At 36.4% G+C, this 17,985-nt stretch overlaps 1 protein-coding gene across 1 annotated transcript; it reads right to left on the reverse strand.

Moving 5' to 3' along the window:
* Nucleotides 1–327: 327 nt before the first annotated feature.
* TRIM42 (tripartite motif containing 42) lies at nt 328–8,656 on the reverse strand (the record flags this gene model as incomplete). The annotated part of the gene is made up of 5 exons (XM_084292107.1): nt 328–414; nt 2,675–2,902; nt 3,607–4,430; nt 5,719–6,422; nt 8,304–8,656. 5 exons carry the CDS (start codon nt 8,654–8,656, stop codon nt 328–330), a joined length of 2,196 nt encoding a protein of 731 aa, XP_084148233.1.
* Between the last annotated feature and the right edge of the window lie 9,329 nt (nt 8,657–17,985).

Genomic DNA, 17,985 nt, shown 5'->3' on the forward strand with positions numbered 1-17,985 from the left:
TACAATGCAAATATCTCATTTATTTCCTCTGAAGCTGTGAAAGTCCCCCAAGTAGACTAATGGGTTTTATACTATATTTTTATGCATGGTATAGGTTTTTTCTTAGGCCTCGCTGCTACATCTGGAAAAAGAAAACATAATGAAAAGGCTGTATTTTATTTTTTTTTATTATTATTTGCCAGAAAGCAATAATAGTCTGAACAGTTCACTCTTAGATCTCTGGCTGCTGACTTGAGTGGGAAAGGGGGCATTACATAAGAAAGCATTCACATTTTCCAGTTCAACAACAATAGCAACAGAAAGAATCCTGCCTTCATTCGTTGTCTATCATTTCGGTGTATGCAGAGCACCCTGCATACTCTTCTGAATCCCCCATCTGTCTTGAATTATTCTGTGTTCATCTGAAGTGGTTATCTGCAAGTAAAATGCATTAAAGTACAGATTTTGTTATTTTGAGAATCAGATTTAATTAGTGTCTGTTTTCAAAAGAACTTGCCACTTACACATATATTTTCAAAGTGGCCAAGAGCCCATTTTATCTATGTTAAGCTTTGGAAAGTCTAAATACTTTTGGAGGAAAAATAGAAATTGAACTCTTCTAAAAATCTTATATCAAAAATGAGCAATTATCTAATGGCTTGCATTGTAACTAATACAAATACAGCAGTACGGTGATTAATACAAAATATTAGGTTTTGGCAAGCTTTTCATTTAGGGAAAGTGTTTCAGATATGACCGCAGGGTTTAGAAGCCCACATCCTATTGAAAGTAATTTTTTATTTGGCTTCCAAAGTGGTTTTGAAAAAGTCTCCTTCTAACAGTTTCATTGACAAGAATCTGATGAAGATTTTAAAATGCCTAAGTAACATCAATATTATCTCAGTTTATGTGGTTGACAGTCCCAAGAGACAAGTTAAGGAATGTGAATTCTATCAGCATTCATGTCAGGTTACGGGGCAGCTGCGGGCTTCTGCTGTCATTGAGAAGAAGGGGTGGGTACATAGAGGAGCTCTTCCAAGAGCAGCAATACTGGCAGCAGCAGAAGCATCAGTTGAAGAGTTCCAGCATTTACCCTTCATGATTTTCTAACTGCCTCCTTTGTGCTCTTAATTTGTTCTCCTGTGGCAAGAGCAGCCAAATTCTTCATCACTGAAACAACAAATTTTTACCTACTCTGTTGAGACATCTCCAGGGAGCCATGGATTTCATCATTTGCTTTGTGGTGCAGATCTGCATGGTTTGCTAGGGCAGTTAATGCAGCAGTTGGGTTCACAAGTAAATCATCAGTTCCTGTCATTCATCTTCCCCAACCTTAACACATACTCAGAAATCAGAGAATCATAGAATATCCCAAGTTGGAAGGGACGCATAAGGATCATTGAGTCCTACTCCTGAAAAAAAAAATAATCCACTATATTGTTCATTCCCTTATCCAGGGAGGTATAGTGGAATTCCACTCATTGACTTCTAAACTAGGATCCAGTTGCCCAAATAATGAACATCTTTTGCCAGTTCAAGGGTGACCTGCCTTCCTAGCTGCTACCTCTGAAGTGCGTCTTCCAAGATGCATGCCATCTGTCAGCCGCATGCAGTTGTTATATATACCTTTAGACACTTTCTGTGGCATTATGAGTTATGTTGAATCAACTGTATTGAACTTTTCTTAGGGAAAAGGGTTGTGTCTTATAAATTCATACAGGTATATATAGTGTTCTCAGTGTTTTGAGTATAGGAGTGGAGCAGTCCAGGAAGGTATTATTTATCATTAGAACTTGGCAAGTGAGTAGGTTGTCTGAATACTATTTCGAGGTTGATATTTTATTCTCTAAATGTGACAAAGAACAAGAGGCCTAGAAGGTGCAATGCACTTGGTGCAATGAATATAAGGAAAAGTCTGTGAAACATGTTTGGAACCTAAGAATGGCACCTACCCTTCTCAGGAAATACATCTGCATTTTATGCACTACCGCTTGGCAGTACACCCTTTTACTGAAAGTTTATCAAGGAAAAAGCATGAATTATGTATTTTTTTTCTGCAATCTATGAAAACACTAAAGATGACTGCAGCAAGAGACTTGGGATGCCCAAAGGGTGTTAAATTTAGTTCATTAAATGTCTCAACTTTTGACACCTTTTTTGAAAACCTTCCTATTCCTTTTAACTTTTATCTTTTCAACACTTTTCTTCCTCTTCTAAAACCACAATAAAGGAGACTTATGGCCAAAGGTGTCAAAGAATATTCTTAAATTTGTTTGCTTCCTCTATCATTTAATTACTGCCTTTTTGTTCTAGCATGAAAGTTTTTGTGATCTGACTCTTCATATTCTTACTCTGTGTGTTCAGAGAGATTAGTACAAAGGCTGTCTCAGGCCTAAAGTAATATGAATATTACAGTGACTTGGCTGATATAATCTTAACACAGAATTCCTGCTAGGAAAAAAAAAAAAAAAGAGAGAGAGAGAGAAACGTTCTACATAGGACAAGCAATTGCAAACTGAGGTAGAAAGAATATGTGGAAAAACCCAGTGTAACTTATTAGCAGCACTTACCTAAATAAGTGAATAGTAATCTTCTATTTAAGTAGTCTTCCTCATAAATAGATGGGGGAGAAGACAAGTACCAAGGCAAGAAAGTTAACACGACTCTCTAAAAATATGTGAAGAATATACAGTACCTTACAGATTTCACTCCATTCTCCTTCACCACTTTTATTGACAGCACGGACTTTAAAAAGGTATTCTGTATTTGGATCGAGATTACGTATCTCAAGGTTCTGCTGTTGTATTTTGCTTAGCTGTCCATCTAGTTGTGTCTGGACAATATTATCAGAACCAATGCCAACAACTTCATAAAACTCTACCTCAAAGAAATCTACATCTTCTATTGGACAAGTCCAGTAAATCTGTGAAGAGAAAAAAGAAATCTGTAGTGCACAATTATATACTCTCTATTTTTGCTCGTTTTCATTTTTACCTGTTTGGAAGGCTCCAGTTTGGCAAATTTTAATTTTTAAATGCCAAAAGAGCTGAAATACCAACCACATCATGAAATATATAAGAAAGATATGCAATTTAGAGTCTTGGAAAATGCTAAGCTTCTTGCCATGAATTTCAGAGTACTCTCTTTTAACATGCTAAGGGTAATGCAAGCTGATAACAGTCAGTGCTTTTCAACGTGCACTTTGGATCTTATGCAATTGGCATCCTATTCTTGTTAACATCTCTGAAATGTATAATGAGGAAAATTACACAGACATGATGTTGTCACATTGAAGACCAAGACTAGGATCAAATGATTTGATCTGATGTATAGATATTTAAATACAAACATAGTACACCTGTTTCCTTCTGCATTGGACCTTTCCATATAATATATTTCTGACATAAATAATAATATAACAAACTTACTGAATATGATAGGAAAGTGCGAATCAATTTATGCTTCAATTTATCTAAAAAGCAAGTTTGAAAAGCATTGCCTGCTACAGATAACGTATCTGAACTGATATTGTAGTCAGACTCCTTAGGTACGGACTCTGAGTGAGTGTGAAAACATAACGGTAATAGTTAATCTTTTGCATATATTTAGAATTTGTTAGTGTCTTACTTTGGCAGACCTTGGGTAGACAACAGTCTGGTATATAACAACATGTCCTGGCACTGGGACTAATAATTTTTCTACAGGTTCTGGACTTGGAAGGTTAACAAACTGATATTTTCTTTCTTTTGTTGGAGTTTCACACGCTGCATCCCAAAATGCACACATGTTATTGCTCTGTGTAGAATGATGGGGAGGCATAGAGCTTGGTTGTCTTCCAGGAGTGTTCTTAGTCATCGTGCCTGATTCAAACACAGAATTTAAAGATGTGCTTCGGAGCAATGTTGCTTGTTTGTCTTCGTGAGTGCTTGAAACATGCATTGGAAGCATTATTTCTGGGTTAAAAAGATAGGGATTCTTTTCTGCCTTACTGTCTGATTGGTTTATTTCACGAAGGGATGGGACAAGTCCCTGTAAAATGGCAAAAAGTTCATCAAAGTTGAGTTGAAGTTTTCTTAAAGGATCTTCCCTGAGAAGTGGACTAGGATGGAAAATGGAAAGAATTGCGTCTTCTATTTCTTTCACCAAGCAGTGTGCAGATTGTAGAAACACAATTTGACTTTCCTCTTTAAGAGCCTCTTCAGCATACTGAATAAGGCCATCCATATATGATAGCTGTTTGGATGTGTAGTTTACATATTCTGAAATTTCTTTCTGTTTTTTAAGTTCAATGTTCTCAAGCAACTCCATCATCTCTTTTTCTTGTTCATGAAGAACCATACGTAATTTTAAGAATCCATTTCTGATCTCCTTCCTTTTGGCATCCTTGTAGGTCTGGAAATTATTTTTTAACAGGATAACTTCCATTAGATTATTATCAACCCCTTGGCGTGCTGTAAAAAAACAACTCAGGTCAGTAGTTCCAACTTCGTATTAAAATGTACAGGTTACTAGAGGCAGAATGATAGGTTGTAGTTTAAAAAATTTTCAGGTTTGGTAGAACATGTCACAAGTGAGAATTTTAATAGTTTGCTGTCATCTCTGTTGCTAGTGAGTCCTGAGGGAACTTGTTTGGGTTAAAATGTTCACATTTGAGTGTATAAAGTTAGGCAGCTCATTGCTACTTTATTATTATTCCCTCATTTATTCAAATTTATCTCCCCCCAAATGGAATTGATGATTTTACCTCATTACATGGGAGATCATGAAACTGGTAGCTCTATATTATTTTTGGAAATCTATTATGTCAGTATCAAGTTACAATAATGGTAGCAAATGCACCTGTATAGACCTGGTTATGACTGTGACTGACAGTACTTTTCTCTGATGGCCATTATGTGAAGGTGTCATTCATTCTTCTGTCACAAAAATTGAGAATTATGAAGGAACAGAATCAAAAATACCAGAGGCTGATAGTAAATTTTGTTAGAATGCAGTAACATTTTGAAATAATGTCACATTACAAAGTCCTGTGCAAATATTTTCTTTTATTTTCTCTGTTTTGAAATTGAGAATATCACACTTCAAGCTGTTTCTCTCATTGCATGAGGTTTACTTCTACTTTTCTGAACATTATTTTCCATGCAATTTCATTTTGTCCCCAACATTTGTGATGTTATATGCAAAGATCAAAATAACTAAAAGAAAACCCTAAATTCCTAAAACCCCAGTCTCTGTTCAGCCACTTAGTTGCTATGGATGAAGTGTTAGATGAAAGTGACACTGCTGGGCTACCTGAGACAAATGTGGCCATCTTGCCTTTTAGTCTACGTAGACATAAGCATAAAACTGACTGAAGAGAGACAATTCATAATTTGTCTGCAGGGAAAGAAGTTCCTCTTCAAACATGTGAAACTCAGAACATTTAATATTTAAAAATAATTTGCAGATATGTTTGGTGTTTATTTTACTCTGGATCCCGCAGCATGGAATGGAGTTTCCCATAGCTAGATGCACATTTCTGCTCCTGTCTCACACAGATCCTTCATTCCCTAGTAGCTAAGAGTTTTCTCACAGTGCCACGCAATTACGGGCTTGTTCCTTTTGTGTTTCTGCAGTGGGAACACACCACCTTTCTGACTCTTGTGCTGTGTGGAGAATCAGTGGGGCTTATCAAGCATATGTGCAAGTTGCCTTCCTGAGGGAGCATGGGGAAGTGTGAGAAGCAGCATGAATACAAACCTTGTTTAAATTTTACAATTGTGCTGGAGAGGGAAGTGGCCTCTTTTGAACATGCAGCTGCCAAGGGAATAGTCTCGTGATCGTTGTGCAGTGAGTTCTTGCAGAACCTGCAGATCAGTTTGTGGTCATCCAGACAGTATTCAGAGAGGTGTGAGTTGCAGTGTAGCAGGCAGGGCCACTGTTCATTATCTTGGTCTGCTTTGGTGAAGATGTGGTCTTGAGCACCATTCTCACTATGGTATAAATGCAGACATTCATTGCACATGTTAATTCCGCATGTTTTACATCTTTTGGTTGCCATTCTTCTTCCCTCCCTGCAGATATCACAGTGGACTGGTCTTTCACTGTGGTCAAATCTCCACCTCAGAATGCCGTGTCTACGCATGTATTTCTTGGCTAGTTTTGCTCTGAGGTAATTCTTCCTCAGCTGAATTTTATTTGTGTAGGGGAGACAATGTGCTTTACTACATACTGGGCATACGATGATATAAAAGTTGTCTGTTGCTTCAGCTTTGGTCTTGCTTTTAGTTATGCACTTCTCACAAATGCAGTGGTTGCATGGCAGCATAAATGGCTGGAGAAACAACTGCTTGCACAGCGGACAGGCAAGCTGATCACGGAAGGCATGGTTAGAGGCATTCCTTTCTGGTGTCTTGACAAATGCATTATTCCTAGTTCTGAATATTGACATGACATCTTTTGACCTAAATAAAATCAAAGAAAAAACAAAGCAACAAAAATATGACATCCGAATGTTAGGGTACCATCTAAGAAACAAAATGGTTAGCATAAGTAGTTCTGCTTTGCATGCCAACAGTCCTATTCTGACCAGATATTTTATTTAAACAATTGGGTAAACATTTAAGAATACATTTTCTTTTCATCTTCATAACTATTTCACTATATTTTGAATGCTGTCACCAACAATGGTGAAAAGCAGACATTTTAGTCACTGCAGGTCTGTCTAAATTTGAGTGGTGGACTATTTGTATATATATAGCTTTACTATAAACTGAAAAGTATTTTGTCTCCTTTTCTTGTCTGATTAATTTTAAAAATGAAAACAACAAATACGTAGAATGAAGAAAAAAATTTTCTGCAATTCATATGAAACCCTTTGTTTTGTTTCAGAGGGTGTTGGTTTCTTTTACAATGACTTTTGTAAGATTTTTAGAATGTTTTATTTTTAATGAAAACTGTAGACAATAAATGTCAAAATGTTTCAAATGGAATATTTCATCAAGAAAGTAGCACGACTAAGCATTTTGCCACTTCTAAAATAATATTAAGGCCATTTCTGCTTAGCATAGCAACCCACATCTACATACGATCATCCTAATTTTCAGACATTTAAAAATCACTCATTTATGACTTATTTTTGATTTTTAGAATGAATTAACATTTTTCTTAGTTTTAGTAGCAGCCTTATCATTGATTCTTTTATATTAATTGCCAAAACTTTCAGATGTGGATAATTTTATTTAAAGGATTGTAATTATTTTAGAAACGGACCGATTTTTCAGGACATGCTAATCGCTTTTCTCTTCAAATCTTGGTTGTCCTAACCTGCCTCTCAGCCTGTGGACATTATTGTAAAAATACAGCATTACTTTTATGACGGCTTTACCATTTTCTAGATCTTTGGTGTGAGCTCCGTTATTTAGGATGGACCCCTGGTTCTAGGGCACTACGCTCTGGCTTTCTGCTGTGCCTCAGTGTAGCATATGTGTTGCTATTACTTTCCTTCTGACCTTTTCTTCCCAGGTGTTCAACCATGCTATCTGTTCTTCTTGGCACTCTAACAACAACAGGGAGAGGGAGAAAAAAAATGGTAGTAAACTAAAGAGAATAGAATTTCCTTTTGATATGAGGATTCCTTCTGATCTCTCTGAAGTTTACAGTTTACTTAGGTAGGAATGCACTGTGCATTTCCTGAGGTCATTTCTTCTCTGTCTGCTATTCCTCTAATCCAGTGTTCTTTTGCCAATTGTTCTCCCCCTTCCACCCCCCCCCCCCCCCCCGAATACCTTTTTTGTTGAGTGCTCTCTAGTTTAGCATTTCTGTATTTAATAATCAGTCCCTCCCTTCCAATTTTATCTTCTAATATTACTATGCTCTATTTCCATTCTGTGCAACATTTCTTGAACTTTTACAATTGTCTTTTTTGTGTGTGTGTGTGTCTTGCTTTGATTAGAACTGCTTCCTTTCATTGCCAGTTAACTGCAGTTTTATTACTGTTTGTTTTAATCCATTTTTCCTGCATCCTTGTGTTGAAGCCCCATGCTGCAAACATATTCCCTTTTTCCTCCTTGTTTTAGGGTTCCCTGTATATCCTCCTCCTTGTCCCTACATAGACTTTCACTCTGTGGGAAGCATAGTGATGTTCTGGAGTAGTCTTTGCCCCAGTTAAAGGTAAGCATAACATTTCACTAATATCAAGATAAAACTACATTTTCTGATTGTAAGTAGAAAGATATCCTGTGTTTTTTTTGGAATTGCTCCAATGAACCAATGCGTCGTATGTTCCTAAATAGAAACTAGAAAAACAAAACCCCAAGAAATTAAGACCCCATGACTCCACTTACTGAGCACTTGCTGATGATCTTGACTGTTCTTGACTAATGGGATTTCTGCAGCATTTGCTTGCATAGTACTGACATGCTGAATTCTCTCCACTGCAGCAGCAGCATTTGCAGTCTGGGTCATTTGAACAAGAGCAACAGCACCACCAGCAATTTGCATGCTCTGCAGATGAGCAGTGGCAGCACTGATAAGGTTTGTCTTCTTCATATGGACATGGGAAACAGGTGCAGTTCTGCTCACTGGTAAATAGGAAGCGCCAACATAAGCAGCATTCTTTCTTTCTGCTGTGGCAAGTCAGGTAAAAGCAATTTGAGAAGCATGGGCAAATTGAAAAGGAACATCCATTTTCATCCATCCCTTTATCAGACACCTGGAAAAAAATCCATTGACACTTTAAGCTTCTCTGCAAACTACAGCAATAGAGCTCCAAAAAGGCATGAGCTCTGACTGGTGGGTCAGGGTCTGTGCTGTGGCAATACACGTTGTTCTATACGGAAGCTGACATCACAGCGACATTCAAATAAGGGCACAGGCAGAATTCTATACACATGTACCTGATATGCCATATGTAGTTATCTAATAGTTTTTCTGAAATTTAGCAATTCAATTTGTGTTAATAGGTTAATATATAATTGGGGCTTACTAAGATGGTCCTGGCATAGTTTACTGTAACAGCTCCTTTAAGCCTTTTGCTCAAAGTCTGTTCTAAACGTTAATTAATTGAGAGCCCTACAGACCACAACGTCTGTGTCATTTTATGCAACCAACTGCATGATGAGCTGTAATGGGTTCTTTGAAATGGTTGAGTCTATTGTGTCAATCAAGTTTTCATTCAGAAGCTCTAGACCTGTGTGCTGAACACCTTTCCACAGTATAACTTGGACCTTTACTGGATGGTATTTATGCCACTTGTCTTTCTAGTTTAATCAACTGTAATGCTTTTTTGTTGTGTATAGTTAATTTTGGGAGATCAAAAGACTTTCGCATCAATAAGTAGAATAAATGTTTATCTGCTTTTCTTTTGCAAAATGTTCATGATGGCCAGGTGTGCAGTAAGGAGAGAAAAAAGTATTAGGCCTGTGTACCATGTGCTAATACCTCGACAGACTTTTCATTTTTGACATAATGCAGAGGTTAAATAGCAACTTGTACACATTTTTAGCAACACATAACTTTTTCAAGGATTCTCTGAGTTGTGCTTTTCTATTGAGTACTTGGACTTAGTCTGGACTGCCCCATGTAATTCCCCTAAACAGTCTTTATTGCTCCAGTTTTTGCTTTACTGAAACTACTTGCATTGACAGCCTCATTCCTGTGCTGCTCTGAGTATAGGTGGCTCTCTTTAACTCCATGTGGACATGCAGCCAGTTCTAAGGGGGTCCCATTTCATGAATATGTTTATTCTCCTCTAACAGATATTGAAAGATCAAATCAGACTGGCAGCTAGAGAAACCAAATTAGATGCAGTAGCTGCAACCAGACTTCTAATAGCGTTTGCAGACATGTTTCTCCATGCCCACGCCTATGTTGTGGTTTGATCTGATTGTCATTTTCATAATAGTTCTCATGATAACCAGTGTGTGATGTATTTGACTTCATCAAAATAAGCCTGACCCTGAAAGCTTTGAGGATTTTTGGACATTTATGATGTGTGGCTAGGAGAAAAAAAAGGGACGCTCATTCTCCCAGCCTGATGTCCAGCTGAGCACTGTGTGTTAATATATAGATAGAAAGGTATCTAAATAAAAATGTGTTCATAAGTTGGCTATGATTAAAAGGAAAAACAACAACAGAATTCAATCTATCACACTGCTTAAGGGAAGAGGAAAAATGCAAGTGAGGCAGGTCAAGATAGGAAAAAACTCTATGGATTTAGGCATAGTGAACTAAAGGTGTCCTAAGCAGAACTTCCTCACAGATGGGGAAAGAGTGAAGTTTCTCCTTCACTCCTAAGAAACCATCTGACAAGGTTTACAATAAATGTAAAAGAAAAATAAAATAGGTACTTTTTAAAGAACTTGTGAGGAGGAAAATAAATAAATAAAATAAAAATAATTAAAAAAAAAAAAAAAAAAAAACTCCTTGCAAGGAAAACTACAAGTGTAAACACTTAATCTTTAAGTGAAATCTGATGACAGTGTTTGCTGCTTATATGCCTCTGTAGAGAAAATGGGGAATATGCATACCCACATGTACTGCAGAGGTGAAAAATCTTCTTGAGCAAATTTGCTTCCTCTGTGTCTGGTCTTGTACTTGAATGAGTGCTTTTTATCAAAACTGGAACTATTGCATCACCGACTGCTAACTTTCACTTCTACTTTCAAGTTTTCAGTTGTCTACTTTTTATTTTTCTTGAGGTCTCCACACTTACAACATGTTTACCTCTTCTATGAGACTGCCAAAGAAATATTTGTGTCAGGATATGGGACTCATCTTTACCAGTTTTCTCATAAGTTGGATGGTTCAGGATGCATAAGTCCAATGAAAAGTACTTAACACTGGAAATTGTACTTTTTGTAGCCTAACAGACGGTTCCTTATGCTGTTTCTTCTTTCCCCAGTTTAGTTTTTAGATATTTTTCTGGCATTGTGGAGATGCATAGGACTCCTTTATAAAGAGTCTTCTCCTATCTTACATAACAAGAGAGAATAAAGTTTTCTATTGTTAAAGGTTTTCATTCAATTATTTAAGAGAGAATGAGAGAAAGAGAATTATTCTGCCTAAATTCTTAGGTTTCTATACCAACTATTTAAATTATTTCTTCCCTAAAGGTTTTTTTATTATTGTATTACAGTGGGGGACCTACATGCATCAGTGCTGTTGCTAAGTGAAAAGTGATACATCGTTTGCAGTCAGGCTTACGGTTTGAGGTAATTGTAAAGAAATTAACTGGAACTGCTGTCTCATTGTTGGCTGCAGAAAATCCCATGTAGTTAGTAGCTAGTGGGCTTCACCTCTGCCTCAATGCTTGATCCACAGATGATGCAGACCTTTCAGTTTTGTGGTTGCTGTTGATTCTTGATGATTTCACCTATAAATAGATCAAATGTATAAGATGATGTAAGTCATTCTATGCACTAACAGGGGTTCATATATTGAGATCTAAAAGCTGAACTTCTATCCCTTGGAAAATTACTTTGCTTGGAAGTAAACATCAATGAATTGAGCGTGTTTTCTGAAAGACATTTTACTAGTTTGCTTACATAAAAGTAGTGCTCTTTCTTAGAAGTAATGGAAGGAATCCACTTTTCTTTAAATTAATTTGTAAGAATTTGCCTAAAGGCCTACACAGTGAACTTCAGTCTATACTATATCCTCGAACTTGTAGCAGGCACTACTTGAGATAACATATAAGAGTCACTTAAATCATAGTTTGTTATTTTCTCCTCTCTTGTCTGTCTGAACAATTAAATTTTTAAAGTAGAAAAAAGAATTTGCCATTTTCTAAATAAATGAATGATCAGTAGCATAAAGTCTGGCTTAAACAGGAACCTGTTCTGGTGCAAAAGGAGGTATTTCTGGAACATCAGGTAAATCACAAACACTGCATTGAATGATAATCGTGCATAAAACAAATTTACATTTTTTTTTCCATTTGATTTATACATTGCAAAACCTCCTAGGACAGTTTTTCTGGACTGCCACCATATTCTCACTGAAATGGCAATGTTGATGGATATGGCTTCTTAGATGTGTTGACTCATTAAGATTACAACAATAGGAAGAACCTGGGTTTAATTTGATCTCAGTACCATCTACAATATTTTACTAGGAGTACAGTGACACTGAGATGGAAAAACTGAGGAAAATGAATAACAGGAGACTAGTCTTCTGTAAAGCTTTGTGAGTACAAAGAACAGTGTATAGCTGAAGCATTTAAAGAAAAGGTACTGGAATAACAGCTGGATTATAAATGAAAAAATATGAAACAATGATCTATCCTCTTATGGTTAACTGCTCAGAAGTGCAAAATGAGCAATTGAAAACTACAGATCGATCCATCATTCCTTCTTCCTATATCTTCATATTCTACATAAATCCCATTAATTGGTAAGAAAAAATAACACAAAAACAAGCAAACAAACAAAAAAATCCACAACCCCACAGGTTTGGGACCAAGCTGAAACTGTCATGTGAGTTAAAGGGCTAAGTTGCATTCAGTGATATGTAGCACATATCCCAGTTCCTTTCCATGACCTCTAGACCCTTTCTTTTTAGCAGTGATGATCCTCCCTTTGTTTTCCACTTTTCTTTGTTCATCTGTCTTTTCTTGCAAGCAATTGTAAATTATTGGTATACAATTCTTATAAAGAATGTGGCTGATGACAGGAATTCCAAAGGAGCAGAGGATGGAAGACAGTATACTTTTGTTGCTAATAAGGAAAAAAATGTCTCCATGTTGCCTGCTACTACTGAACCTGCAGCTTTGTTCTTACAGGAAAAGTAGCTCTTGGCCAAACTTTTTCATGTTCACTGACTGATATGAAAAAATCCATCAACAAGTAATAAATGAGTGGAGATTAAGCAGAAGAGGATAAATAGCATGAAGTTCCCATATGTTGTAGAGTTTTAAAGGGGTGGGGGGGGGGAAGAAAAAAAAAAGAAGAAATTAAACTGACAAAAACAACAAAACTTTGGGTAAGATGTTCTGAGCTAAGGGGTTTCTCTGCATTCTAGATTTAGCAATGGTTTGTCACCAAATGAAAAAATACAGTGGTGTTTAGGATGAATATAATTTCTGAACAACAGAAACTTTACAGTTCTGACACAAGCGCAACGCTGAATGACATAGGCTAAAACTGTGGAGATAGCTGGGCAGCCACTAGTAAATTCTAGTGTATTTGTGTAGTGCGTGAAACATAAAACAGTCCTTGTGCTAGTGTATTTTCTTAGGCATTGAGAGTATCCATAGATTTAACTACAAATCTCTTACAACAATGTATGTATTATGCAGGGAAGGCAGAATGTTTTTTCTTTTTTTTTTTTTTTTCCCCCTCGAAACTGTATAGAGATGTGCTGCTGATTTCTGTGGACTTACAATTTTGTATACCACTTCAGAAAGGTGAACATTTTAACACACTAACCTATGACAAGTCTGTGATAAAGTCTAACACTTGTTTTTCAGCTTTCTGTTAGACAAAAAAAAAAAAAATGGTAGTGAAATTAGGGGGGCAAGGTCACCAACTACTTGCAAAAAAAAAAAAAAAAAAAAAAAAAAGCTAATATTTTATTAATTGAAAACAACAACAGAAAATCTTTTTCTAGATTCCCTAAAAAGAAGGTGCCCTTAGGCTATTGGTAAAGCAGCATTTAAAATAAGGATCTGACATCCCCAAGATGTGTTTCTTTCATTTGATCTCTCTTCAAGCTTTCAGACCAAGGAAGCAAAATGACTTTTTTGGGCCTGAAATATCTTTTTGAAAATGTACATTTCAGAATTAAGCAATATACATTAGTTCATAAAGAACTGTGATGTTTGTATTGATACAAATGTTTAATCTTACACTGGGTTTAGTATTTTATTGTTGACCCATTTTTGCAAATAATTTTTACACATTCCATTCATTAAAAGCATTTTGTCACCAGAATAGAAGATCAGTTGGGGGGGGAACTAAAGTTGAATCAAACCATATGGCTTCCTTTTATGTCACATGAGAATACTGGTATGCATAAGAACTATGTGCCAGAAACACCAATGAATTGTGATTTGATGAAAGTGAATCCATTTGACAGTGGCTGATCTGCACAAAAAAGTTTTTATGAACTTGCTGTGATCAGCCCACAGCTTAGAAGAAAAATGTTATCTTTATAGGACCTTGTGTCTTAAAAGCTTGACAGGAACAACAAACCCATGCTATTTCACATACTGCTGTCAGACACCTTTAGGAGATTGAAGACTATGAAGGAAACAACTAGGGAGGAATGAAGCCTGATTTTCCTGAAGCCAATTTAGAAGCATCCCAAAGCCAAAATTAATATCAGGGAAGTGATTACCACTAATTATTACTGGATGTGGTTGCAGGAAGCAGGAAATTAACAGATGGTTTGTGTATTTGGAGGTGGTGGCTTTTATTTTGTTTTGCTCTGCAGTTAAAGCCCACTGTTGGGTTACTGGTCTTTCCATGAGCTTGCCTTGGGTATTGATGAAAGGTGAATTCCCAGTTACTGTGATCACAGGTATTTCTAGGGCAAGGTTTGGCATAAGCTTTTAAATGAAATGTATTCCAACCCTCTGAGAAGAAAATTGCCATGTGCTTGTAACGAAGGAACTCCCTTGCCTGTGATGTTTGCTGGCTTGTCCAACAATGCCTGGGAGCTCACATTTGCACCTGCTGTAACAATTGGCATGTTGTGTAAATGTCTACCCAGGGTGACAGCCAATATGAAGAGTCAATATAACCTTTTGGTGGTTTAAGCCAGGGCCAAGGACAGGGTGCACATTCTGCTCATTAGCTTTTAATGCCTCATTTATTTATTTACCTCCAGCCCACTATTAGTGTGGTTAAACTGATGTACATCTGGCTGAAGGTGAGAAAGAATCTGCTTCATTTTCAGATTTAGTCTTTTATGTTCCACTTCTGACTGAAAAAGAAATTATTTGAGATACTGCACAGAGTATTAATTATTTAACTTTGGGAAAATCTTTTCCTCTGGCAACACCTGAAGATCAAAGAACATCCAAGGGTCAAATAAATCTTCAACAATATTTGTTCCAGTGTTTGAGGCTTAGATAAGTAAGATCTGTATAGGACCAACACCACCTGCCCCTCCCAAACCAGCTCTCAGTCTTAAGTGATGTGGCTGGGGTGAAGGAAAGGTAACAGTATTTTCCCTGTTTTGTAACAAAGTTGAATGAGACTTTGTACATAACTTGTACAAGGTTATGTAAGCAGTCTGCAGCAGATCCTGGAATTTAAACCACCTTTACTCAGTGTCAGCCTAAAACCATAAACATAAGCTCTGGAGACCTACTACAAACCACAGTGTTTTATCAAGCAGAAGAGTAGGTGGGAGATTTTTATTTTATTTTTTTTTATTTTTTAATTTCTTAATAACAGCTAAGGAGAAATAGTTGTCAGATCTTAGACGTTAACAGAAGACTTTGGCTTCCTTCTCTCACTTGATCAGTCTAGTACCTTAAGGGGAATGGAAGAAACTGAAGCTATAACTACGAACAGTTTTTTTCCCCAAACTGTTACAAGTGGAGGTCCAATATTTCTGCAAGTAAAGTCTTCTGTTTTCCTTTGTTTTTTTTTTTTTTTTTTTTTTTTTTTTTTTTTTTTTGGTAGATGTAACTTTAACATTAGCTCATTTGTAAATATGCTATAGTAACATGTTGGTTTTTGTAATGTGTTGTTTTTTGAAATAGAGATGATATGAGCAATACTGGAACCATGTACTACTTAGATGTCTTCAACAACTGACATTTTCAAGGAACCTCATACCCAAGACTTCTTTTGCATTATGATGCCTTGATTTATTTTATTGTAAGGATTTTGCAAAGATTTTCATATCAAGAATGAAAAGCCTCCTTCTCTCCCTCCTTCTTTCTTTTCATATGTGGCATATATAGATTAACAGGCTCTACAGTACTTGGGAAGGAAAAGCTTAGAAGATTTATTGTTTAGAATACAATTGGTAGGGAATATTTTATCGTGGTTCAAGTTCCAGTGAAAATTACGATAATGAAATAAATACTGCTTTTGTCTGGATCCTACACTTCCACATACAGTATTCTTACATGTACGTGTTTGCTCATTTTGTAATTGTATAACAATGAATCATTATGTTTAATGAATAAGTTTCAGGACCCTCCTGCTCTCTCAGCTTCTGTCTGCAGTTTTGTTTCCCTGTTCTTAATTCCTCTTCTCTGCTACAATACTTCCATTTAATACATTATGACAAATTCTGATATTACTTTATTCCAATTAAGAGCAAAAAGATTAACTTTCTTCTGAAGCCACCAGCTACTGCTTGTGTCAGACATCTTGGCACTTACATCCTACCATAGAGAGGGACTATCCTCTAAGGAAGTGCAAGTAACTGTGAGGCGTAAACCACTTTGTTTTGCAAATGTATCTGTTACACGTAATCATTTGTATAGCAAGAAAGTGTAGGGAGCCCAGACATAGACTAGAATATTGTATGGACCTAGACTTAATTCAAAACTAAAAGTGAGTAAATGAAATTTGGATTGATTGCGAATTAACAGAAAAACAAAGTTCTGAAGATCTTGCCAGTGGAGAGGGTAGTAGTGGACTAGTGGTGGTAGTGTCGTATTTCATATTTGCTCGTGATGAAGCAGTGCAACCTTTTTCCATTCAGAAGGAATGCTAAGTTCAAAGACTTCAGTAATAGGTCATCTGACTGATAAATCCTTGCTGATGTAAAAAAAAAAAAAAAAAACTACAAAAAATACTGTCCCTAAAACACTATCTGCACACTTTTAATATTACAGTGCAAATAAGTGAGATTACAAGTCAAGTTTTCTTTGTTTTCAGTAATATTATGACTTTTTATTTATTTTTCTCAGCTTTATTTAGGAAGATGCTTAGAAAATTATGAAGCCTTTTTAGATCAGGAAACAAGCTTAAAAAGTCTCTTTATTTGTATCAAGGCTGGACCAATTTTGCCAGGTGTTTAAAAATGAGAAGACTGACTTTCTTTCCAAAGGATTTGTAATCTAAATATAACTGAATAAAATTAGTACAGGTGGTAGGCAGATACAGTAGGCCTAGAGAAAGCTATTTCTTTGCTTCAGCAATGAGGCAGTTTCATATTTCTGACAGCTTTGATTTCTTGCCCCCTGAATATGATATAAAGGGGTAGGTGACCTGCAGTGTGTTTCAGAACAGTTCATAAAATACAAGCACAGACCCAGCCTCCATTATATCTAGAGTGACATGGACTCTTCATCTTGACTGCGTTTAGATACTAAGTTGTCTGGGTAGACTGAAGCCTGTTCTAGTAACTTTAAGGAAAGGAAGGAGGCCTAAATAACTGCTCTGCTCTTACCGACACCATTGGGTCTACTTTTTGACTACAGTATTTGCTTTATCACATGCTTTAACTGGAAAGTTCCCACTTTATGAGCACATTTTCTTCTAATGAATTCTTGTTTTGCATTTTATGTTAATATCCTTTTATTTTTATTAACATCAATAACTGTACACTGAACTTCTCATCTTGTCACAATATTTTAATTAGTTTTACTTCTAGGCTTGAACAGCTGCTACCCAACCACCAGAGGGTAGAGCTGTCTGTTGCTGAACCAGATCACGTACCATCACTTCTCCTCATCCCTCTTTTATATTGTCTCAGATAGCATCTAGTACTGAACAGTGAGCCTGGGCATCAGCATCTTACAGATTGCCATCTTGATGTTGCTCATTAAAGCAAATGAAGAATCTCTTTTTGTTTATAGGCGTCGTTTTGAAACACCAGCTAACACACACCTCTTTCTAGGAGCAAAACTGATAATTTCCAAATTCACTCTTTTGTTATCCTTAATATCTTCTTAAAGACTAGACTGTGATTAGCAGTGAATACCCAATCTCTATATCCAGGATGAATGCTGGTCATCAAAGTAGTGCAAAATTGGAGTAATTCTGTTCAGAAATAGGAACCTAGGAATGAAATATCTGAAAAGACTGCAAGGAAGAAACTGTGTGAGCTTTCTACTAT

Source organism: Netta rufina (genome assembly GCF_964035555.1).
Source record: "Netta rufina genome assembly, chromosome: 9".
Classification (NCBI taxonomy): domain Eukaryota; kingdom Metazoa; phylum Chordata; class Aves; order Anseriformes; family Anatidae; genus Netta; species Netta rufina.